Source organism: Arctopsyche grandis, chromosome 2 (assembly GCF_051622035.1).
Source record: "Arctopsyche grandis isolate Sample6627 chromosome 2, ASM5162203v2, whole genome shotgun sequence".
Lineage (NCBI taxonomy): Eukaryota > Metazoa > Arthropoda > Insecta > Trichoptera > Hydropsychidae > Arctopsyche > Arctopsyche grandis.
In genome coordinates, this window is record NC_135356.1 from 6,548,466 (window position 1) to 6,575,609 (window position 27,144).

Consider the following 27,144-nt stretch of genomic DNA (forward strand, 5'->3'; position numbering starts at 1 on the left):
CTGTATTATAAATACAAGTGCAAAGTTTCGATATACGTATGTATATCGACAAACTTTCCAATTCAGAAAATCCTCACAAACAAATCGATTGTTTACTTATACCCCTCTGCCTTATAGATGCAGATACATACGTTTGCATTAATCCAGTATACTGCACAATATTGATCTGCGAATGTCAGCCACCGTCACACCTTCGATGGTCTGTTTCCCGGGCAATTTCCGTTCAAATCCCGTGTGCAACCAGTGTGATTGGAATTCTCGAAATTGACAAATACGAGGTCTGATTTGGAATTGTAAACCTCAGGCAATACATATTGACCTCGAGTAATTCCTAAACATGATTATCGCCGTGTGAACTAGTGTTAGCGATAACATTTTCATGAAATCGCAATCGAAAAGTATTACAAAATTTAAAATACATACATACAAAACGTACTTTAATAAGATAATCATATCGTTATAATGGCAAATTCGTGTAATAATTCAAAACTATTCCACATTCAAATTAATGTTATATGCGCTCATTTTTATCCACATACAATGCTGGCTATGAAATGAAGTTTCTATATTATATGAATTGAACAAAATTCAATTTTGTATACATGTTACAGTCAAAGTGTATTTTCAGTTGTAATATATTCCATTCAAATTCGAATACAATTCAATTAGTAAACTACATATATGTATCTCCGCAAGTACACTTTAAAAAATGTGCACCAGTTAATTGTAACTTATAAAGTTAAGTTATACAGTTATATTTAACTTATAAGTTAAATATAACTGTTGATAGCTCTAATATTTTTAAGAATTCTTTAGAATTCAATAATATGCGTTATTATTTGCTAGGTATTACGAATACAGGTAAGAGAATCACATTACGACAACTCTAAGAATGTGTTCAATACAAAAATGTGACTTTCCAAATCAATTTACTAGTCGAGTGACGTTTTGACGAAACCATAGAATTAAAAATTCACTCATCAATGTTAGAGAAGCGAATGATTCGTAAATAAGTGCGCTAAATTGAAATATTCAAATTCAAAAGTCCTGAACCTGAAATTCCCATTCTTTGGATTTTTTTTATTTATTTTTACTTTTCACATATGTAGATAGACCCCAATGCGCCTACCTAGACAATTAATTACAAACATTGCAAGATCACGATATTAACAATTAATTAATTAATCCATTGAGAAATCTTTTTCTATCTCTAAAAGAGAGACTTTTTACGTACCTCCTTTACCTTTCACATGGCTTTCGTGTCAGTGGTCATTTTTATCTCTTATCCGATCGTTTTTAGATTTAGACTTGTACATTAATTTTTACATATTGTACATAGATTAAATTCAAATATTTGTGACAGCGTGTAGGATGATTTTTGCCGATTTGAGGAACCGTTTCAACAATGAAAATCAGATAAATTGGCAAACTTTGATGAGAAACGATCGACTTGGAGTCACAAATATCCCAGTCTAACCAGCAGTATTAAAGATTAGCACGGGATTGAACCCAGCAATCTCTCGGTGCTAAACATAAATGCAACCACCGAGCCATACTGCTGGCTTAAGTATTTTCAATATTTTTTCAATAATTTTACAATATAGTAATATGTATTTTCAAGGATATATAATATTATATTATCTAAAATTGTTCAAATTTTGTTGTAAAAAGTAATTTCGTGTTTTTTTTATGTTTTCAATAAATCTTTGCATGGTTTAGTTAATAGTGACCCAGTTATTGAAAAATACGCCATTGATCGTACGAGTCACCTTTATTTTGTCCCATTTGGGTGATATGATAATCAAAATAGTTTGAGGTAAACGTATGTATGTACATAAAAGCATCATTCAGGTCATCGAAAATAAAAACCTAATTTTTCTGCATACGACATATCAATTATTTATTGAATTGCAAAACATTCTATAAAATAATCTTAAATTAGTATTATTAGACTAACACTTCACTTAATTTATTATATGTAATTTCCGTAGTGAAAATATAACTATACCTATCGGATATGAATTCACTGAAACGTCAGTGTAATTATACTTTCATACATAGTACATGTGTATCAGTGGCGTGCCGTCCATGGATGCTGTGGATGCTGCGCATCGCTTAAAATTTACGTCAAAAATATTTTCATACCGTTTGTTTTCTAAATTTTCTTGGTTTATTTCTTTCATTTATTTTTGATTACGTAAAATTGACATAAACAAGCATCCCCGTTGAGACCGGTGCTTGTTTTTTCACATCACGCTCGTATCGCCATGGATGCCAAAGTTTTCTACAAATCTTTTAATTATAATAATCGTTGTTAATAATAATTGCAATTGTTTAATTAAAAAAATATATATACTAAAAAGGACATTTGCTTCTCTACCATATAATGAAAAAGAGATTATTGTTAAGAGCCTAAAACCCACACCAATATTGAATATTCATTAAAAACGAAAACATATCTAAGCCATTTTAATAAATATAAATATGACAATGTTTGGAAGGATAAAATAAAATTTAAAAAATAAACTGATCGTGTTTTGGAAAGCGACCTCTGGTTGAAAAGTCACCGCACACCACTACTGTTTACATATATGTATTTCTCTTAATTAAATATATTTTATCAATATTAGTTGTCTTAAAAATTCATAGATGTCTCATTTCACAAATTATAATATTTATTGCAGAAATTTGACTACCGTTCGTTAAAGTTTAATCAAGCAAATTTACCACAGCACGCAAATGTAAATGCATATATGTATATATATACAGTGGCGGACTGGCCATACAAGCGAACATGCCCGATGACATGTGGGCCCCACTTTCTGTTAGAAAATATGGGCCCTAAGTAAAATTAAATAACTTTTTAACTATTTCACGTGTGTAAAAATTTATAGGATATTGCACTTTGGGACCTAAAGTTTGAGTATTTCAACAAAACAAATTTCTTAGGATATACACAAACAACTAATACCTGCTTTAACATCCCAAGGATGGGTTAACTTTTTTTATTAGGCTCGAAATGTAAGTTTCAAAATTTGCGTGGGCCCTTTTGCTGGGCCCATTTCCAACCTCAAGATTATTGTATATACCAATACCTATGTAATAACTACCTACTGAAATAAAAATTGGAATAAACAAATTTCCGTGAATAATATAAACTGAATTGCTTAAATAATCTTGATAGGACGATTCATCATCAACCAGCGATTTAAATTTACTTCATACTTTCAAAATAACATTTGATTATACTTCGACGATATAGTAGGATTTCCGAATATAAAATCTATTCCTAATCCATTTATATAGAAATATAGGATAGGGGCCCCCTCCCCAAAATCCCGATTTTTGATTAACATCAATTGAAAATTATGCATTGTTTTCAGGGACGTAATTTGGGGAGGGGGCATAGGGTGGCACTCGCCCCCCCTAAATTAAGGAATAGTGTGAATTTAGAAAATATTATGAATTTAATGATTAATGAGATTCTATGGATCTATGAATGCTGCGTTTATTTCTTATGCATGTTACATTTGGGTAACTAATAAAATAATCACTGCTATGTGCTTTTATTTTATTATTTCGAAGCAAGTATATTTTGGTTTTAAAATGGTATGCCTTGGGAAAAATTCTAAAAAATTGTTCATCCTATGGAACGAATCGTTAGAAAGGTCTCCTTTATCTCAAAAACAGATGTGTAACGTTTATTTTTCCGAAAGTTCGTATATTTTTTGTTTTCAAGAAAGGTTTTAAATTAATATTTTACTGAATCGGTTCAATCACAAATGATTTTATTTCTCGTATTTTTATTTTATTTGCACACGTCCATTCTCTCACAAAACAACGAATGAGATGGATTTAAACTTCATGTGTAACGAATTTGGTCGAAAAAAAGTTTTAGTTATTTAATAAAATTGCTTTCTGACCAAATCCTATATATGTATATATATATAAAGAAAACAAATATAAATTTACTGCTTGATACGTTCAGGGGTGTGGTAAAAAACTTTTTTGACTTTTTTAAAAGCACATTTGTCCCACTTCTGATTAATTAAATTTAATGATTTTTTTATTATATTTTCATCACATTGATACAAGGAATTATACATGAAATCGTGAAGAGCACACATATTTAAAGGGTCGATTAAAATAGTGGAAGAAAAATCCGGTAAACTGTCACTTTCGGTTAACGGGTGTTCACGAAATTTTATATATAACTTGGCACTAGGTTTACAATTCTAGATATGAAATGTCAATTCAATACGTCGAAAAGTTTCCGAGAAAAACATAAAAATACCTCGATCTTATAGGGTAAAAGTACCACTTCGTAAATAAAATAAGCGATTCAATTATCATGTAACCGATGAAACTTTCACTTGTCACGTTGCGGAAAGATAATCATTAAATATTACTACGTGTGTCATTAAACCGTTTGATTATATCAATTGGTTGGCGCGAATATTGGAAAAAAATTTCGATGTTCGTTCGTCGAATTGGATTTCTTTGATATTTAGACATCAGTCACACTTTCAGACATATCAAAGGGTGAAGGCAAATAGGCAGCGACGTTTGCGTCTAAAATGCCGTAAGCGACACGCCGACAGCTTGCCGTACGAGGAGTCCAGCTCGGCGACACGCTGCGAAGAAGATGAACCTGTGGATGTCGAAGGAGATTCTGTAGGATGGCCAGAAGGAGCTCTGGCACTTCGTACAAGAGGTAAATGTCACCTTTTCTACTAATTACATATAAACAGTACAAAAATATGTACATATAAACAGCCCTTTTTTTTTCTTTAAATTTGCCGGAACTCAATTCTCGTCAAACTTTTCATTAAAAAAAATATATTCAAATACCATTTAAATGATATTTAAAAGAGATTTTATTATGTCATGGAGTTCGTCCCGTCGCTTTCGTAAAATTGTTTGAATTGTCCCCCTTTGTCCACCCACTGTTCATTCTAAAAAAAAAATAATTCCTTAAAAATATTAATAGTTATTGGAGGCGAAAATTATAAAAGTTTTGGACGTGTAAATTTTTTTATAGAGGATTAGTGGTTTTACCCGGCTTCGCTCGGTATTTGTATTGTAATATAAACCGCTTAAACATGACTAATCTATTAGTAAACATTGTATTAAATTTATTTGAATAGTTTTATGTTATATAAATTTATTTGAATACTCATTTGTTTCTTTTTATTAAATTGACAATCACGAACCAACAAACGTACATATATACTAAGTCTCTTTGGAAATTATATGTATACCAGAATCCGGCGCCTGCGTCTCCGGGGACTTCGAATCCTTTGAATCGAAAAAAATAAATCGAATGTGTTGTCTACGAACCAACCAACTAAGGCGACATATTTTCAAAGTTTCTTTCGAAATTATATATTATTAGATGTGTTCTTTCGGAACTTCCCATTTTGAGTCCTGAGAAATATAGTCACCCTACATGTATACAAATGTATATAAACATATGTATTGTAAATACAAATAATTGTCTAATGCGTGCGTGCGTGTGAATGTCCGTTAACATACTCCGTCTCTCTTTCTCCCCTTGGAATCGTGTATCGTGGAAAGAGACGCGGCATAATGTGGGCTTTGCGCAAGTCACTTCGTTCACATTTATAATATTAAAAATTTAATTATTTTTAATTTATTCTTTTGTATATGTACATATGTCGGCCGATCAAATGGCGGCAAGTATGTGCACAAGTGCCACTAGTATAATATAAAATGATAGTTAATTATTTTGCTATTGCAATTAAAAGACAATTACATTTTTTTGTTTGTATAAAAATTAATAAAAAATACTTACAGGTAAATTATCTCCGCGAATTTAATTACTTTCTCTTGCCTTCAATTCAACCTGAAAAGTTGAATATTTTATTTAAAGTCAATATGAGAATATTATTAAAAAAAAAAACAAATTGCACTCCAATATCAAACAACGTGAAAAATTACCAGTCGTATGTAGTCTCCATAGCAATAGTTTGAGCGCCTTTGCCAATCATGTTCTTCAATACATTTGAAAAGATTGCACTGAATTTAACAAATACTGATACTTACTTTCGATATAGTTTGATTTTTTTTTAAATTTAACTACACTTTACACAAAAACAAATGAATTCATTTTTCACACGCGAAGGAAAATTTCAATAGAATGAAATAATTTAAATTATTATAAATGCACGGTTTTACCCGGTTTCACTCGGCATTTGGAATATAAACTGCTTAAACATGACTATTCTAATAGTAAACGTTCATTCGTTTTTTTATTAAATTTATTTGAAACGAAAAAATAATATTTAACGACAGCCAATCAGAAATTACACACACACAACGAATGGTTTTTTTGATACATTTTGATAAATTAGCAGCTTTGTTCGCGAACGATATCAATGTATGATATTGAATTGAAACGTTAAATATTCGCGTACACTTTTAGCCTAGCGCGAGGCTCGTCCGCTATTCGTTGACTGAAATTTTGAATAAAAACAAAACAAACGAATTGAACCTATTAAATTCAAATGCCTTTGAACCTTTGAACCTCATTGAAACGAAAAAAATAATATTTATGTATAGTTTCAACAAGAATATGCATAATATAAAATGATGTTTATATTAATTAAACTTAAATAATTAGTCATTAATATAATTGAGTATTCGGCGCCACCAAGAGAAATGTTTTTACATTTATTTAAAAATATTTTTTACATTTCTCTGGTGCCACCCCTGAAATTTTATGTAGAATGCGGGCGATCGCCATAAACACTTTCATATACGATATTAATTGAATAATATGTTTCTTAAATTATCAATTTACATATAAAAATGTATCCCATTTTGTTTATTGTGTTTTTGAATGCATTGTGCAATTTTTAACGATACACTTGCCCATTGCCCTTGCCCAGAGAAGTTTTTGTCGGATATACGTCAACCACCAAGCATAAAATACGACTGATGCTAAAACTATTTAGGAATGTCTGTGGACAATCGTGTCTTTAGGTGTTATATTGTTGTCAAGTGACGATCTCTAGGCAAGGGCAACGGGCAAGTGCATTGTTAAAAATTACACGATGCATTCAAAAACCCACAATAAACAACATGGGATACATTTTTATAAGTAAATTGATCATTTAAGTAAGATCATTTAAAGTTTTCATGAAAGCGTCTTGGCGACAGCTAGCGTACGCATACAATATTGCGTAGTTATGGAAACGGTACGCTTGTATTGAAACAAGAAATGTATTCCAAACGGCGCTTCTATTATTATAACATTTCTCTGAATGGACCTATTAAATTCAAATGCCTTTGAACCCTGACGATACATGACAAGTATTCTTCTGAATTGTCAGCACCTGAAAAGGAGACGATCGGCACTGAGGACACGATGAGGGTGCAGATGGGGTACAACAGCGAGGACTTGGAGATATCGAGCACGAACGACGGCGTACAAACGCCCGAGCATAACGTCAGGTGACCATGAATTCTAGGTAAACATTATCGAACTGCGTAAGTAGAAGTCGTTCCGGTTTGTTGATGTGCTTTGTGGGTTTTTTCGCAGACCTGACACTCCCAAGATCCAGCTGGAGTCGCTAGGGAGCGGCTTGGCTCCCATCGAGGGGGCTGAAAAACCAGTGGATGGAGTGTCCACCAGCGAACCGTGGCCAGTCAAAGCCGAGGGATGGGGATTGTTGGCTGCTGAGGCCTATCTCCAGGCAGCTAGGCCACATAAGTTGGAGGGCGAAAACCAGCCCTCCTCTACAGACCCACACAACTAAAGTCAGCTCAACCAACTTCAACTCCAACTCAGCAACAAAAGAACAAGACGTATGGACAACTATCTTACTCAAGTTGATATCTTCCATGCATATCTTCATCACAAGTACTAATTAGAAGGCAATAACTACTAATCCAAGTACACGGTGTATTTTTCTCACGTCGTTTAGACAAATCTTTCGGGAAAGTTTATCAAAATCACAAGTAATTGCTTGGAATTGTGAGATAAAATACACCACCGTGAAATATAAAAACACTGCATATATTACTGTATAAATGTATAATCTACGATAAATGCTCCAAGCTATTGCTAATATGTAGTAAGTATATTATTCGCCGCTTCTATACGCTTCATAGTCTTGAAATACACAATTTTTTTTTGCATAGAACATTTTCTTTTTTCACTCTTTATTTTATTAATGTAAATCTTAAATTTCTTTCGTCAGTCTTAAATAGTCAGGCTACGAAAATGGCGATATTTTCAAACCAATCAATCGTACAAATGCTATAAAAAAACAATGAACACAACAATTCAATATTCACATGTGTATTATGTTTATTAAATATAATAATTATATTATGTACATTTGAAATAAAAACGATAAAATTCAGCATTAACAGCGAAAGCTTATATATTGTTAGCAGAAGTGTTATTAAATAATATTACATATGTTTCAATTATATGTCTATTTATAGTAATAATGTCATTTAATATATCTATTATACAGCATTGAATTTTAAATAAATAAACAATAATAATAAAGCTTATTGTGTAACGCAATTTACAGTTGAACTTTTTTGCTTGCATTTGCAAGCATTTTTTAATGTTTATTCCGTTAAATCTTTCAACGATACAAGCTTGTGATAATTTCTTGTGAAAATCTTTAAGAACACTTCCCAAAACAACTTGTGTTTATATAAGATTGACGCACACATTTAAATTACACAAAAGTCACGCTTTAAGTACTCGATTATATGTATATGTATGTGTATTTTTAAACCTCGATTATGAAATATAATTATAAGCAATTCAGCTGTAAAATTAGCATAGATATATTATAGATGTAAATAAATATAATGCACGCTGAATTTATTGCTTAAATTTCGCCATCATTAGTCACGTGTTCAGTTTATTGTCTACCACCGCAGATAAACTGAAGATTTTCATATCTTGTTTAAGTTTTAAATGTTGTGAAATTGAAAAAAAAATGTATGTATGTATGTGTCCTATAATAGATCATATCAATTCGTATATAATATAAATAAAGTAAATTAACGATATTTGTAACCAATCAAATATGATATTTTTTTTGTAATCAAGTTCGGCTGTATTAATTACATAATATGAAACATACATATAATATGTACATATATAAATAAATTGAATATTTGCCATGTTTAATTTGTTTATTATATTAAGCCTTAAGTGTTATTGATTCGCATTAAATGAAATCTATTGTTTGTTTTTTTATAATATAATATAATAATTTTGTATCATAACGATTATTATTCATGTACATAATTTAAATATGAAAATAAAAATCATCAGATATTAAATAATTAAATAATTATAGCAATAATTATTTAATTATCATTCATATCTTATGTGATAATCAAATAATTGTGTTTATGAGATAATTATTATCAAATTTTGTTATTGATTTACAAATGATAAAAATGAAATTATTTTTATGACATAATTTCATTGAAATTTATGAATTTGAATTTTTTTCATTTATATAAATGTATGTATGTATATATATTTTTTTTATTTATATTATAAAAGGATATTCTATTAAAAATAACTTAAATATCACTAATTGATAAAAATAATATTAATAAAATGTACATAAATTGAGTGTGTGCAATACTATTGTAAGCATATTGTTATAATTTGTTTATGATATAGGGAAACGGTACCCATTCATCATCATGGCTCAATCTTTCAGATGCTAAGAAAAATATTCGTTTTCAACCTTTATTTAAAATTATTTTAAATATCAAAACTTTTATATACAAAGCTCCTGTAATTAATTTATAAATTTCAAATGTCTGCTATTTCCATCATACACATTTTAGAAAAACACTACCGAGGATAGGGTCATGAAGATGAAAGGTAAATTTACCTAAATTATACATATATATATAATTTACCTTAAGTATACATATATAAAAATGCATATATATATTATTGGTTGTTGTTGAAATAAATATGGGAAAAAAAAAATAAAAACGTATGTTTCATTATTTTAATCTGCAATTTTAATCTAAATAACAACAACAAAATTAAAAAGCAGAAAACATGGTAAAATAAAATGATAATAAAAAAAATAACAAAAGGAAAATAATACATCAGAAAAAAAAATGAACAAAAGTGTAAAAATCAAATAAAATCCTAAAATCCCCATTCTTTGTTTACATTGAACACAATTAAAATTGTATATAAATATGTAGAAAGGAGAAAGAAAAAGTAAAATAAAATAAAACAAAATATGAATAAAAAATAAAATCACAGCGAGGCCCAAATGGAAGAGAGTAGATTAAGATTCCAGTCATACATCACATTTATAACATCTTCTCTGAGAGCGGCCGTGGTTCGGTCTCTGAACTCGGGTATACCTATAAGAGGATATTTGTGTTCGTGTAAGAGTTCGCCGGTTCGACTCTGAATTAGAATTTATTCAAAGTTTAGGCTTTTTATCGATTAATTCATTATATTCGGCTAGCGTTAAGACACACACACACACACACACACACACACACACACACACACACACACACACACACACACACACACACACACACACACAGAGATTACCGTCTTTGTATATGTACTAGTGAATAGCCCGATGAAACATCATCGCATGGGTATAAAATTATTATATACTCGTATAAACCTGAAAAAAAATCCGGAACTGGAACTGTTATTTTCGTAGACTCTCATAGATAGTTTTCAATTCTTTATTTGTAATAATTTTCAATTCTTAAAGTTAACGTTAACAAAATGTTAATTAAAGTTAACAAAACGTAAAATTTTCCGATTATACACAAACGGTCATTGACCTCGTAACGTTGAATATTATTATTACACATAAAAAATTACGTGCATATACATACATATGATGTGTATTTACAACACGTATCCTGGGCGAAGATATGGCGTGCGGCGCGGGCTTTGGAATCGGAGGGTCCGAGGTTCGATTCCCGGTGTCCGCGGTGAATGAAATCAATTTTTTTCTCGAATATCGTCAAAATATAAATATAAATAATTTAAATTTCAATTAAATTAAAAATAAATATATAAAAAATGGTTCAAAACCTCGCTAAATAAAATAATTTTACTACGCATTTTTATATGGCGATAGCGAAAATTTTCAATTAATGTTTAAAAAAAAAAGGAGAATTTCAAATTGGATCGTGGCGTAATTGGTTAACTGCCAACCTTGAATACACCTATAAGAGGGTATTTGAGTGAGGGGTGATCGGTTCGAGTCGCGACAAAGTCGACTCGTCGAAAAATGAATTTATCGATTTTTATCGATTCGTTCATTATGTTCGGCGAGCGTCAGGACACACACACACACATACACACACACCCACACACACCCACACACACCCACACACATACAGATTACCGTCTTTATATTTATTTATTTTATTTATTTAATACACAGAGAGAAACTTACAGCTAAAACAAAGATAATAAAATAAATAGTTCAACATAAGCCAAATAAAAGTTTCTTCAAATAGCATAAAAATGAAAAATGGAACTTGCTATGAAGGCCAATAAAAAAAAAATAACAATACAAAAAGAAAATAGTGACAAATTTGTAAATAATAGTACATAGATTATGGTGAATAACATTAGAAAATCAATCAAAAAGGATTAAGGTAAACAAAAACAAAACAAAAGAAGAAAGAAAGAACGGGTTGAAAAAAAACATAAATCTTGCAAATAAGTTCCTAATAGTAATTGAACTATCGTAAAATAGGTCAATATTCTCATCTAAGTCATTGTAAAAATTGCACACTCTGACGATATAAGAGTTTCGATGATAATTAGTGGAGGCAATGGAAGCACGCAAAAGTGGCCATTTTCGTAGGTACCGATTTGGTACATATAAATAAAATTTACTTAAGATAGCAGAGCAGTCGATGTCACCTCGTAGTATCCGTGAGAGAATATACATATGTATAATACGACGTTTCAATGTGATCGGATTAAAGACGCAGACACACAGAATCGTACGTCACAGCATGCCTACATAGACTCCAGCTGTGAATGGGTGTGTTTTATTTTATTTTATTTCAATCGAACATTTACACTTACCTTTACAGATGGCTCTAAAGCGACGAGTGTACTAATGCAGATACAATAAATACAATAATACAATTAATACAAGCATTTTTATAGCCAGCCATCAGTAGGTTCGATCCGCCATACTGCTCGTTGGATTTGGGGGTATTTGTGACTCCAAATCGATTGTTTCTTATCAGAGTTTGCTAATTTTATCTGATCATTGTTGAAACGGTGCCTCAAAATTGGCAAAAAATCATCTTTCCTGCTGTCACAAATCTTCTGTATTTATTGTTTGTATAATTTGTAAAAATTATGTACAAAATCTAAATCCATAGATGTCTCAATGAATTAATTCTGTAATTAATGAATTAATTAATTGTTATTTCGTGTTCTTGAGCTTCTGGAAATACAGTGATTTATGTAATAATAAAATGCTGCATTGTTTCTCATTAATTGTTCAAGAAGGCTCATTGGGGTCTTCCTGTCAAGCCTTCCTGTCGGTCCTGTCAAGCCTTCCTTGTTATATATATGTATGTATATGTAGATACAAATATTTATGTAAAAAAAAATACAAACATCATCCACAGTGAAATCTACAGAGACATTTTTGCAGCATTATTATAGCAATAGAAATTGGCGAACCACAAGACGCTGAATAACTTGAGATTTACAAGAGAGATTGGAAAGGAAATTCCAATTTACAGGAACCGTTTCGAAACGATCGACCTAGAGTCACAAACCAAGGTCTGGCCAACAGCTACTAGTGGGAATCGAACCGTGACCACTCCGCTCGACAGCATAATATGCTAACCACTAGTCCACGCTGCTGGTGTTAGTCGATGTTAATTCGTACGATCTTATTATTTTGACAAGATTCTCTTAGATTTCTTCAAATATGGGAATCGCTGTCAAGCTTATGTCCGAAAACACTCCAATGGGTAAGTTTGAGCCCGGCATAGATCAGGCGTGCTGGTGGTTTTTAGATATTTTTGCAAAATTATATATGTATGTATTATTAATATCTGTATTTCTGAATATGTATTTTTGTGGCTGAAATAAATTAACATTGATACTGACTTTTATTAAAGATTCTTCTTCTTGTTAATGCCTTGTCCGCATCCGGACGTTGGCGACCACCTCGTCGATTATTTGAATATATCCGCATCGGTCTTCAGCGGCTCGGAACAGCTCTTCGGCGCTCATATCGGTCCACATGCGCATGTTTCGAAGCCAAGATAACTTTTTCCTGCCAATCCATTTTTTTCCTTCTATTTTCCCCATGGTTATCAAACGGAGAAATTCGTATTTTGGACCCCGTATCATGTGTCCGAGGTACTCCATCTTTCTCCGCTTGATGACAGAAACAAGTTCCCTGCCTCTCCCCATCATGCCGAGGACAGCTTCGTTTGATATCTTTTTGGTCCACGGAATCTTCAGCATACGCCTATAGACAGACCCACATCTCAAAAGCTTCAATGCGGCTGATCATCTTGGTTTTCAGAGTCCACGTCTCACATCCGTGTAGTAATACTGTCCAGACGTAGCTCTTCGCGAATCTCAACCGCGTATGAAGATTGAGATGCTTGTTTGTAAGGGCCGCCTTCAATATTATTAAAGATACTGTCTTTTTATTAAAGATAATGTCAATTTTTGTAAAATATTTTTATCCTTGCCGGGAGGGGGGGGGTTATTTGCACGGGGGGTTAATGTCCAGGGAATTTTTGACCGGGGGTATATGTCCGGGGGCTATTTGCACGGGGGGTTTTTGACCGGGGGTATGTGTCTGGGGGGGTATTTCTCCAGGGGGTAAGTGTCCAAGAACTCACAAATTGTTATCATTTCTTTTAATTCGATATGTCCAGAATCTCGGAAAAGCAGAATAAATGTTTTCCAGGGGGTTTTTGACCGGAGTGTATGTGTCCAGGGGGTAAGTGTCCTAGAACCTTTTTTTGCACTCTATCTTTGTAAATAGAGCCAAACCGCCCCGATTCCTGGAAAAAGCACCCTCTCTATCCGCAGTCTAGTTATCACTTATTTTAATTCGATATGTCCAGAATCTCGGGAAAGCAGAATAAACGTATTACCGGCCACCAGTAAATTTAAATATTACTAAACGCAAACCGTTATATTTAATGTCTCGCGAAATATTAAATAATATATGCATATTATACAATTCATAATTTAACACGCGAAAATGTTTCACATCACGGTTATGTGCGAGCGATTCAATCGTCTTTCGATTGAAATAAAATTTTTATCACGCACAATTTAACGCTAGCTGGCGCCACTGCGATCTGGGATTTTTAAATTGTTTTTCGCAAATTAAAAACACAATTCCGAGATTCCGGGAAGCGGTGGGTGAGCGGGTGGGGCACACTTATAAGCAGAGGTATATCGGGTCGAATCCGACACAACGAGACGAACGAGAACCGCAACAGACATATTGGAGCACGTAGGTATGAAGAGTATCGCAATCGTTTAATATTATTAATTTTAATTGATTAGTTTTGCCGTGCGATTTTGTTAATTTGTCTCGTTTTTATTTTTATTGTACTTGTATTACTAATTTTTTTAACAAAGCTGATCAATCTTCATATAATTGGTACGTGTTGCTATTGGATTACAGCGAAGGACTTTTACTTTTAATTGTGCAAATAAAACCATATATATAATATAACTAGTAATTTTACCCGGCTTCGCTCAGTATTTGTAATAAATATAAACCGCTTAAACGTGTTTTTATTAAATTTATTTGAATAGTTTCATTTTATTCAAATTTATTTGAATATTCATTTGCTTTTTTATTAAATTTAATGTCACGGATTCTACGAACCAACGCTTACAAACATACATACAAAGTTTCTTTCGAAATTGTATATTAGATTATAGCTTGCTAAGTTTTTCTTTGTTTTTTTTTTATATAATATTGTATCATTATACCATAAGAGTAATCTACTTTATTAATATCTACTATATCTAATATATAATTTCGAAACATACCTTGTATGAAAGTATGTAAGGTTTGGTTGGTAGAATTTGTGACGTTAAATTTAATAAAAAAACAAATGAATATTGAAATAAATTTTTATTGTTATGTTTAAGCGGTTTAAGCCATGTTTAAGTGGTTTATATTAAATTACAAATACCGAGCAAAGCCGGGTGAAACCACTAGTAATATAATATATAAGTTTGTTTTGAATATCTATGGCTTTCCATTTAGAACAATCTTTTAGTATTATAACTGAATTTTTATTTATTATTTTACTACTTATCAAATTTTATTTCATAAAGAGATCCGTTTTTTATTTACGATTTTTTTCAATGATAGTTCGGCTTTATATATACGATACAAGTATTTTTGTCCAAATCTAATATTTTCAATTTAGAACCATCAAATTTAGTATACTATCTCGTGACACTGCAGCTTAAATCATGACGGATTTTTTAGATCTTATACAAAAAATTGTCGAAAAAAGATTTTTTTATAACTTTCTACATAACGCCTGATAATTCGTATAATATAATATTATATATACTTTTTAGAAACAACTTGAAATATTTATGTCACACCAATATAGTCGGGGTATATCTATACTAAATACATTAATAAGTATCCTTATAGACATCAACAAAAATGAATGAAATTAAATTTCATAGCTCTTTCGAGCATCAGTTTAAATCAGTTCTATATTAATTTGCCGTCGCAGATTTAAATCTGATTTGCATATTTCCGTTTGTTTGGGGGATAACTTGCGTGTGTGTGTGTGTGTGTGTACTTTCGGATTAGCATCTATATAAATTGTGTGCAGCGGAGAAAGTGCCCGTATATATGGCGACGCTCGTTGCATCATTGCATCAACAGTGCAACAACAAGTGCGATGCAAGTGGTTCGATCTGTTCTTTTCCGACTTTTCATTAATAACAACTCCCCTGAACTACTTTTATCTCGGTTTCGAATCGAATTTCACTCATCGGATTTGTCAAAACTATGAAATTCAATCAGTTCCCATAATTGGATAGATTTTAATGCAGCAAATTGGAGTTGAAAAGGTATATACATATATACTAAATTGTCTTTTCAAATACTTATTCACATTTCAAAATTAACACAATTATCTGATTTAAATTTACACCAATATTTCTCCTAGATAATATCTATTATATTTGAGTCGTTATGTTCTAAATTGGGCCAAGTCCACTTTTCTTCATTTCGAGAAATATCTAAACATTAAATATAATTTTTTGCGTTTTATAATATTTAAAAATATTGTTGGCCTGTTATACGTTTGTTCTGCTTTTCTAAGATTCTGGACATATCGAATTAAAATAAGTGATAACAATTTGTGAACTAAGTCAAACAGATATTCACAGAAACTCTGTATAGACGTTTCTCAAATCAAAACGATGCTACTTTTTTAAAATATTTAAAAATACTGGTCTGTTATACGTTTGCTCTGCTTTTCTAAGATTCTGGATATATCGAATTAAAATAAGTGATAACAATTTCTGAACTAAGTCAAACAGATATTCACAGAAACTCTGTATAGGCGTTTCTCAAATCAAAACGATGCTACTTTTTTATAATATTTAAAAATACTGGTCGGTTATACGTTTGCTCTGCTTTTCTAAGAGTCTGGACATATCGAATTAAAATAAGTGATAACAATTTCTGAACTAAGTCAAACAGATATTCACAGAAACTCTGTATAGGCGTTTCTCAAATCAAAACGATGCTACTTTTTTATAATATTTAAAAATACTGGTCGGTTATACGTTTGCTCTGCTTTTCTAAGAGTCTGGACATATCGAATTAAAATAAGTGATAACAATTTGTGAACTAAGTCAAACAGATATTCACAGAAACTCTGTATAGGCGTTTCTCAAATCAAAACGATGCTACTTTTTTTATAATATTTAAAAATACTGGTCTGTTATACGTTTGCTCTGCATTTCTAAGAGTCTGGACATATCGAATTAAAAGAAGTGATAGCAATTTGTGAACTTAGTCAAACAGATATTTATAGAAACTCTGCATAGATGTTTCTCAAATCAAGATGATGCTACTTTTTTTAACTGTATCCTGTATGTATGTTTTGGTAGTTCCTATAATACAATCGGATAAGGATAATTAAACTCATTAAGTTTCATTTAGCATTGCAAAACAGGAAAGGGATCGAATCGGTTATTGGATCACGCTATGATGAAAAAGTGCACGCGCAGTTGCAGAGGTAATAAACCGGTTTGTGAAATAACATGCAATTGTGCAACAATTTCTACGGTCATTTTGTCCAAGGCAGACCTATTTTCCTCTTCACTTTCACCCGGCTGTGCTTGCCCTTTACATCACCGACCGGTCCCTGCAAAAATACGGAACGTCCGATTTTTCCGGTTTATCATATTTCCGAAAAGTAGTTCACAAATAAGTGGACCGATCATCTCGATTGGTTCACTTATGAATTTGGACCATTATGGTTTGAAGAATGATTCAACAGTACCTAAAATCTTCTTTTTTTCTCTTCTATATTATTATTCTTGTATCTATTTTTATTTTATAACTTCTTTCAATACAAAAAAAAAAAAACAATTTTGGAATGATGTAATTTTTTTGTTTTCCATATATGTTTACATGGGTCGCTTAAAATATTTTAAAAATGTACCAATTATATAAAATAATATGTCAAATTCAGTATATTTAAAACTGATATACGAGCCGTTATATTTGAAAATAGCATAAGTACACTTTTCTTCATTTCAAGAAATATTTCGTGAAACATTAAATATAATATTTTGCGTTTAGCAATATTTAAAAATACTGGTGGCCTGTAATACGTTTATTCCTCTTTTCCGAGATTCTGAATATATCGAATTAAAATAAGTAATAGCAATTTGGGAATTAAGTCAAACAGAAATAGTGTTTTTGGGACTGAAAATTAGACTTCCGCTACTTTCAAATATAACGGCTCATAAGTATGTATGTAAATAGCTTTGCGAAGAAATATAAATATATTCTGTTTTTTGTGCGATGATAACAGCACAAAGACGCATACACACTGAATCGTACGGTACGGCATGCCTAGGTAGACTTCAGCTGTGTTATTGTTAATTCTTACGATCTTATTACACAAGCTTCCCATTCGGTGCTTTAAATATGCGAATAACCGTTATTGATCACTTTCAAATCTATGTATGTCAATACAAGGATAAAATGTCAACGAAAACATTCCAGGAGGTGAGATTTGGCTTGGATTGCGATGCTATACATATGTATATATGCGTACCGCGTACAATTCTGTGTGTCTGTCTGTGTATCTGTGTCAGTTGTTGCGAAATTTTCAAAAAAATTGTTTTAAAAAATATATGCGATTTGAATTTTGAATTATCTAATGAAAACAATTATTTTTTAATTTAAAATGAAATGTATTTCAAAGTATTATAATTTAAGGACAGAAAGAAGAGTAACTTGGCCAGAGATCGATCGTGTGTACATACTTTGGAATGAAGCGGAAATAATATCGATACGTACGTATCAAACAAAGTATTACTTAATCTTAACAGTCATAACTGAGTTTCATGTCGTATATACGTACATACATATAGTTTAATCTGCTTTTCTATTTAGTCTCATGCCTCTCATTCTGCTTGCACTTTTTAGAACAATGTGGATCCAAATATTGCTGTTGATTTCTTTGGTAGCCATACTCCTCTATCTGGACACTAGAAAACCTAAGAAATATCCTCCGGGGCCTAAGTGGTTACCTATAGTGGGAAGCACCCTGGAGGTCAAAAATGCCCGAGTTGAAGCCAAATATCTATGCAAAGCTACCCAGAATCTTACAAAGCAATATTGCAACAAAGGAGTGTTGGGTTTGAGAGTGGGTGTGGACAGAATCGTAATAACATCGGACAATGATTCGATCAAGGAGATGCTTCTGAACGAAGATATAGACGGTAGGCCCAAGGGAATCTTCTATGAAGCGAGGACTTGGGGAGAGAGGAGGGGCCTGGTAATGACTGACGAAGATATCTGGAAGGATCAAAGGAGATTCACAATGAGACACTTGAAAGAGTTCGGTTTTGGAAGGAGGGGAATGGCTGAATTCATCATGACTGAATCTGAACATCTCGTTAACGATATGAGGAAAAAGTGTGCCATCAACAATAACAATTCGGCCGTTGTTCAAATGCATGACTTCTTTGGAATATATATTCTAAATACACTCTGGTCTATGATGGCTGGAATCAGATACAAGTCCGAAGACGCCGAGCTGAAGGAGTTGCAGAATATTCTATTCGAGCTGTTCTCGAGTATAGACATGGTGGGAGCTGTCTTCAGTCATTTTCCATGGTTGAGACACATAGCACCTGAAATGTCAGGATACAAGCAGTTTCTCAGTATGCATCAGAGTTTGTGGAAATTCCTCAATGCCGAGCTGGACAAGCACAAGAAGGAGTTCAAACCAGAGAATGAGGATCGCGACTTCATGGACGCGTATTTGAGGAAGTTGCAGACGGCCGACAAGAGTAACAACTTCACTGACGATCATCTGTTGGCAGTGTGTATGGACATGTTCATGGCTGGTTCGGAGACGACTTCTAAAAGTATGGGTTTCGCCTTTTTGTACCTAGTCAGGAATCAAGATGTGCAAAAGAAGGCTCAAGAAGAGATAGACGCTGTTATAGGGAGAGACCGCATGCCAACTCTAGACGATAGGGCAAAGTGAGTATAATACAATTATACCTATTTTTAAAAAATTTAAACATTGAAACTATGTTCGAGATTTTCCATTCGGAAAAATATGGTATAATTTTCTGCAATAACTCAACTTAAAGATGATTTAAAATTTATAAAATAATAAAAAAAAAACAAGATAAAGTTTCACAGAACAAATCGATATATACATACATACATATGTATATAATGCCGGAATTAAATTAAAAAGAATATTGTGTCGCCTTTAGTTTTAATTTTAGATTTTTCCACTAGTGTAGGGCTGCCATACGTCCCGGTAGACTGGGACATGTCCTGGTTAATACATAGATATGTATGTGTCCCCGATGTCCCGGTCCATGAGTCAGATGTCTCGGTTTTCTATCTAGCAGTCAGTTAATCATAAGTTAGTCAGACAAAAACAAGTAAATGTGGGAATGACAGGTGTAAAGGCGGCAGGGCGTCAAAGACAGGTGCAAATACGAGTCACCAGAGCTAATCATTAGAGGTAGGACCGGAAGCGTGCTTTTTCCAGGAATCAGGGTGTTGTGGGTCTATTTTTCTGGAAATAGAGCAAACTACAAAGCTAGAGTGCAAAAAAAAGGTTCATCATAAAAATGATCAATGCACTGCGAACAATAAACAAAGAACGGCACGCTTCCGGTCCTACCTCTACTAATCATACCCTCATCCCAGTGCTCGTTTCACGGGCATTTAGCTGTGTGACCTTTTCACCGTGTGATCTGCAATTCCTGAAATGTATACACAGAGCCGTGCGAAGGAAGCGATAGTCCAGGGCTTCAAAATCTGGTGGCGCCAAAATTGTCATCACACATTTGCGCAACTCATACATCTTACCTAACATATTTTTATCCACCCTTTCTATCACCCTTTTAAATTTTATAGGGTACAATTCCAGCACTCGCTTTGTCCACCTCCATTCCTATGATTTCAAAATAAAAGTACAAAAAGTGCTCCCACAATTCAGTCTAAATAGCTCGCAAGCTAGGAATATTGAAATAAAACTGCAAGTTTGTAGTTTGTAGTTTATATCATTAGTTTTTCAATTATATTTTTTACCAATAAATTTCTAAACATCCCGGTCGGCATCTCGATAATTATGGCGAAAACACACTGAGTGGTACGGAACTTTATGTCCATGGCTCCCCACTATGACTGTGGTTGTTTATCAAACTGAATTCGGGTGTAGTTGCACACGCAGAATATATATGTTTCTCCTACTTTCAAATAAAGGATTCACCGTTATCGATCACTGTCAAGCAAGGATAAATACAAGGATAAAATATCACCGAAAACACTAAAGGGGTGATTTTTGGGACTGTGTACCGTGTATATGGGTTAGGGGTGCTGCATTTTTTTCGCATATTTAAAAGTAATTTAAAAAAAACACGTACCAAGTACCATTCAGTGTGTTTTCTCCCTTATTGTAGCCCTAGCTAGTATTAAAATATAATACTCAAATAACTGAATCGGTCCACAGAGTATAATGGTCTGATCATCATATACATAATATCGCTATTCCGTCTGTTTGTCTGTCTGAGATAACGCTCGCCGTATTGTAATAGTCGTTTCGATTCGACATACATATGTACGTCTCAGCTAAACCACTGCTAAAACGTATATACGGATACAATAACAAAATGAAAAAAACTTCTATATATATCATCATCATCATTTGCAGCCATTCGCCATCCACTGCTGGATGAAGGCCTCCCCAACACGCTTCCACTCGTCTCTGTTTTGCGCAACATTCATCCATCTCACTCCGCACATTTTCCTAATTTCGTTCACCCATCTTCCTTGCGGTCTTTCTTTTACCCTTTTGCATTCTCTCGGGTACCATTCAAGCACTTCTTTTGTCCACCTTTCGCCCATCCTCCTAGCTACGTGACCCGCCCATTGCCATTTCAATCTCTTCACTCTATCCACTATGTCCACTACTCTTGTCATACTTCTCACCCACGTGTTCCGCATTCTGTCTTTCCTCGTTATGCCAAGCATACAGCGTTTCATACTTTTTTGAGTGAATTGGATTTTATGTAGCATCTTGGCGTTCAGTGTCCAAGTTTCACATCCATACGTCATCACTGGCAAAACGCATTGATTAAAGATCTTTTTCTTCAGGCAGAGCGGCATTTTTGATTTAAAAACAGCGTTCATCCGTCCAAATGCACTCCATCCTAATTTCATACGTCTCTTTATCTCTTCATCTTTACTACCAGACATGTCAATTATTTGACGTTAATATAAATAATTATTTACTACTTCTACTGGTTTATCATCTAATGGGATGCTATCAGGCATGCAATAACTATTGAACATTAGTTTGGTCTTATCTGCGTTAATTTTTAATCCTACTTTTCTACTTTCCCTGACCAGCTGTGTTAGTCTGTTAATTAGGTCAGCTGAGTCACGAGCTATTAAAACTATATCGTCTGCGAACCGCAGACGATATAGTATATATATATATATATATATATATATATATATATATATATATATATATATATATATATATATATATATATATATATATATATGTACTGATCGCTACTAATGTTTAACGCCATTTATTGAAAATTTATTTAATAAATTAATTTTTTTATCGGTGTTTTAAATTGTTTATATGTATGTAGGTAATTTTTACCATTTTAACAGTTAAATATAAATATTAAATTAAATATATTTAAAAGGTATTTGAAAAAAAAATCAACGACGTGGGGATTGAACACATGACCGACGACACATTACTTTTATTTATTTTTTTATTTAATAATTTAATATTCCAAGACCCATGCGATGATATGTCATCGGGTACAACACTAGTTCCTTTATAATAACTAGATTATATAAAGAAAACAAATTCGTCAATTCATACACATATAGCATCGTATTTAATTTAAATACCTTTTTAAGTTGTTTATTTAATAACAAATTAAGTAAATGAAATATTTGTTTTTAGATTACCATACAATGAAGCTATTGTTTTGGAAGTGGTACGACATTTCATTGGACGAACGTTTGGAATACCTCACAGAGCACTCAAGGATACCAAGTTATGTGGATATACAATACCCAAAGTGAGTAATAATAAAAATCGACTAAACTTCAAACGACCAAGTCTTGACTGACATGGGATAAATTTAATTTTGGAAAATTTACAGGATGCCATGGTGGTGCCAAACTTTTACGGCATCATGATGGACGAAAGTCTATTCAAAGACGCAGAAGGCTTCAGACCAGAGAGATTCTTATTCAACGGAAAATTGTCCATCCCAGACACTTACATACCATTCGGAATAGGAAAACGTCGCTGCATGGGTGAATCTATGGCCAAATCCAACATTTTCATGTTCATCGTCAGTATGCTCCAGAACTTTGACTTCAAACTGGTGCCTAATCAAGAGCAACCTAGTTTGGGCATAATAGACGGTGCTACGCCATCAGTTATGCCATTTGAGGCACTCGTCATCCCCAGGCATAAATGACACGTGTTTAGTTCTAATAGACATAATAGAACAATTTAAAGATTGTCGCGTTAGCAATTGTTGCAAAGCACCCTCAATCTCTGGTCGAAATCCATAGAGTGTTGAACCTTCGAATTTATTCATCTAAGGGTTTAAAAGATGGTATAATGTAAATGTTATACACAATTCGTGAAATAACACATTTCATGAAATCGTCAATGAAACTGTAATATAAACGTTGATCAGTTTGAGAATGAAGCATTTTGTGACAATTTCATGAAATAAGCAATTTACCAAATTGAGTGTATAAACATATAATATGGATGTAGATCATTTTCTATTAGCCTCAATTTTAATATAAATTAATTTAGCTAAATATTTTATTTTATTTCAAAATTAGTACGGAACATAATAAAATAAAAAATATGATAATGGTGAAAGTCTTGTTCTTTACGAGCTTGTTTGTAGACAAATCTGTGTGGAAATGTTGTACTCTATATATAGATGTATGTATATGTATACCTTTAAAAATTTTAAGAGTGTTATGTATGATAATGATGATCAGGTATAGATGTTGAAAATATCAATGGTAATTTGGTGAAAATGAACACATTTCAATTTTAAAAATAATGAGTCATAAAAATTATTACTTAATACGCATATATTTTACTTTATTTAAATTTAAGAATAAAAAAATATATATTATATATGTATGTTCAATTGAAAAAAAAGTGGTGGAATTAAAACTTTGACACACCAGCTTTTTCTGATAACTACATACATATTTAAATTTTTTCAAAGATGTCACTTTATATTAAGATATTAAATTTTATTAATGTGCTACATAAAACAATATATTGACAAAAATGTGTATATTAAGGCGCACCGACATCTTAGCGCAAACCAACTTAGCGCCGACCTTTCGGCGCAGACAACTCAGCGGATGATAATTCAGCGCATGGACTATTCAGCGCAAAAACAATTTTTTCAGTAAGTTTCAAATGTGTTTTCAATTATAATTGCTGTATTGAGTAATCTGCGCCGAAAGCTCGGCGCTAAGTTGGTTTGCGCTGGTTTGTCGTGCTACCGTATATTAAAAATCACATTCCAATAAAATGGAAGTGCTTACTATGTAATATATATGAGTATTTTTATAATTTGAAATTATAAAATTATATAAAAAGTAACTACTGACATCTATGAACATAAATTAAAACTTTAAAACATGCTTAGTAAAATATAAAAATTTATAATTATGTACATAAATGTCACTAAGTATAATTAATTTTTTTTTAATTAATTTATTTATTCATATAAATTTATTTTATTATATTAGACATGAACCTCAAATTCATTCAATTTACAAGACATTATATTAAAAAAAAAACATTTTCCGAAATTTTATATCAAATGTATACATTTATACTTAAATAAAAAAAACTTTTAAATGTAAGGAATAGTCAGAATAAGTAAAAAAAAAATAAAAAAAGTCATACTCTAAATATAAAAGAAACAGCTCTAAAATTATCAAAGCATTTATCAGTGAAGTCAGATAATTAATTGTAATTTTTTAATTATGTACATATGTATATGATGTTAAAAAAGTTCGAAACAGAAAACTAAAAGAAGTCTAGCCTGTTCTTTGCATAGTGGATTCGTTTAAGTATGAAAATAAAAATAAAAAAAATTGCACGTCTTCAAGATAAAGACACAAACAAACAGTAACAAATCCAGTTGAAAATATATAATTATTTTTATGATAAAAAAACGCTCGCTGTGTTATTTATAATAAATGTATCAAATTTTTCATCAAACGAAAGTTGAGACGATACGACTCGTTAAAAATGAAATTTCGCCGCATATCAATCAACCGGGGACGTCCGTTTTGAAAAACTGACCAGATATATATGAAATAATAAAATTTGCCAAAAAAATTAATTTAAGAACGAAAAAAAAAACACAAAACAATGTATTGCGCACAACTCGAAATACATAGTTTCAAAACAACACTTTCTTCACACGAACACAATAATAATAATGCGTCGACTGTAATTTGCACAAACGACAAAAAATGCCCGAACAATTCAGATACAAAATTGCAAGCCGAAATTTTAACACGTTCACCACCGGGGCGATGTAACGAATAAGGAACGAAGCTTAATCTCAGATGTACCAATACATATGTATACATTATATTAGGACAGTGTTTCACAAACTCTTTTTCATTGAACAACACAACTTTACACTAAAGCACGTCAAATATTCACATATAATAATTATTATTGACATATTATTTAATCTACATACATATACATATATTATAGTCGATCCGATTAGCATGAGACTTACGAGAACCGAACATACTGTTGCATTCGTGCAATGTGTTATTTTATTTTATTTTTACATACATGTCCAGGAAGACCCCAATGCGCCTTCCTGGACAATTAATTACAAACAAAGCAGCATTTTTATTTTATCATAAATCACTGTATTCCCAGAAGCTAAAGAACACGAAATAATAATTAATTGATTAATTAATTACATAATGAATCCATTGAGACATCTATGGATTTAGATTTTTACAAATTGTACACACAATAAATACAGAAGATTTGTGACAACATGAGAGATGATTTTTTGCCAATTTTGAGAAACCATTTCAACAATGATTAGATAAAATTGGCAAACAGATAAATAAGAAACGATCGATTTGGAGTCACAAATACCCCCAAATCTAACCAGCAGTACATATAGCGGATCGAACCCACTGATCACTTGGTGCTAAACATACACCATACAATAATCTATTATTGGACTCGGGTGTTACATATATTATTTATTTACTTTTTGTGTTTTTTATACCTATCTCTGTACATCCTGTCTGTTGATTTTTCAATTAATAAAATAAAAATAAAAAATAAAATACACGCTACCATTAAGCCACACTGCTGGCAAACATTGTAACATTGTAAGGAGGTAAAATAATATGTATATTTTTGTTTTAAATTATTTCTTATTTAACTGTATCATATTATTACAATATAATTCGATGCAAGGTCTTAAATAATATTACTGTAAGTTTTGCTGTTCATAACATGGAGGTGACAACTACTTTTATCGTCTAAAAAATATAAATTTCCATTAATATAAAATATATACGTATTCGATAAATAAATTCATAATATCAACAACTTACGTATTTTATATTAAAACATTTATTAATGTAAAAATTTCAAAACACGAAACACGAACTTAAAACTAGCAAAAAATAAAAGTCAAATTGAAACTGAAACGAAATGTAATTGGCCCATCGCAGGTCAAGTGGGGAGGGAATGCCATGACATGTACATTTTACTTAAGTCTCACGCTAGATCAATTCACCCATATTTTCAACTTTATTTTGAAAATTACGTTTCCATTTATTTATATTTTATATTTATTTATTTATTTTAAACAGACCATTGTGGCATAACAGGAATTCCTAAAGCGCCACAATGGTCAAAAAATATAACACAAAAAAGAAAAAAAACAAAATAACAATTAACATAAACATAAATACATCCATACATACATAAAAAATAGCATTTATAATAACAGATAAAGTAAAAATATCAAATAAAATATAGCATAAGGAATGCCTTGCACCTACAGCCAGTTTCAATAAATATGTAAGAAACAACTACAAATACAAAACATCCCTGTAAGGCCCAAATGGAAGAGAGTTAATCAAAATTTCACTCATAAATCACAATCAATCATGAAAACAATGATGAGCGCAGACTACCAGATAAATGGGTTAGAGTAATTTCCGACAATTTACGCTCACTAAGGTGGAAAATATCACATTCAGTCTCGGCAGCAACGATTTC

General features: G+C 32.0%; 1 protein-coding gene across 1 annotated transcript; it reads left to right on the forward strand.

Annotated features, from left to right (window-relative positions):
* Window positions 1–18,735: 18,735 nt before the first annotated feature.
* Window positions 18,736–23,296, forward strand: Cyp303a1 (Probable cytochrome P450 303a1). The gene is made up of 3 exons (XM_077445469.1): window positions 18,736–19,796; window positions 22,771–22,888; window positions 22,973–23,296. Exons 1-3 carry the CDS (start codon window positions 18,736–18,738, stop codon window positions 23,294–23,296), a joined length of 1,503 nt encoding a protein of 500 aa, XP_077301595.1.
* The last annotated feature ends 3,848 nt before the right edge of the window (window positions 23,297–27,144 follow it).

Coding starts and splice junctions, on each gene's coding strand:
- Cyp303a1 (XM_077445469.1), top strand. CDS start 18,736: ATGTGGATCCAAATATTGCTGTTGATTTCTTTGGTAGCCATACTCCTC. Junction 19,797..22,770: donor ACTCTAGACGATAGGGCAAA/GTGAGTATAATA, acceptor ATTTGTTTTTAG/ATTACCATACAATGAAGCTA. Junction 22,889..22,972: donor GTGGATATACAATACCCAAA/GTGAGTAATAAT, acceptor GAAAATTTACAG/GATGCCATGGTGGTGCCAAA.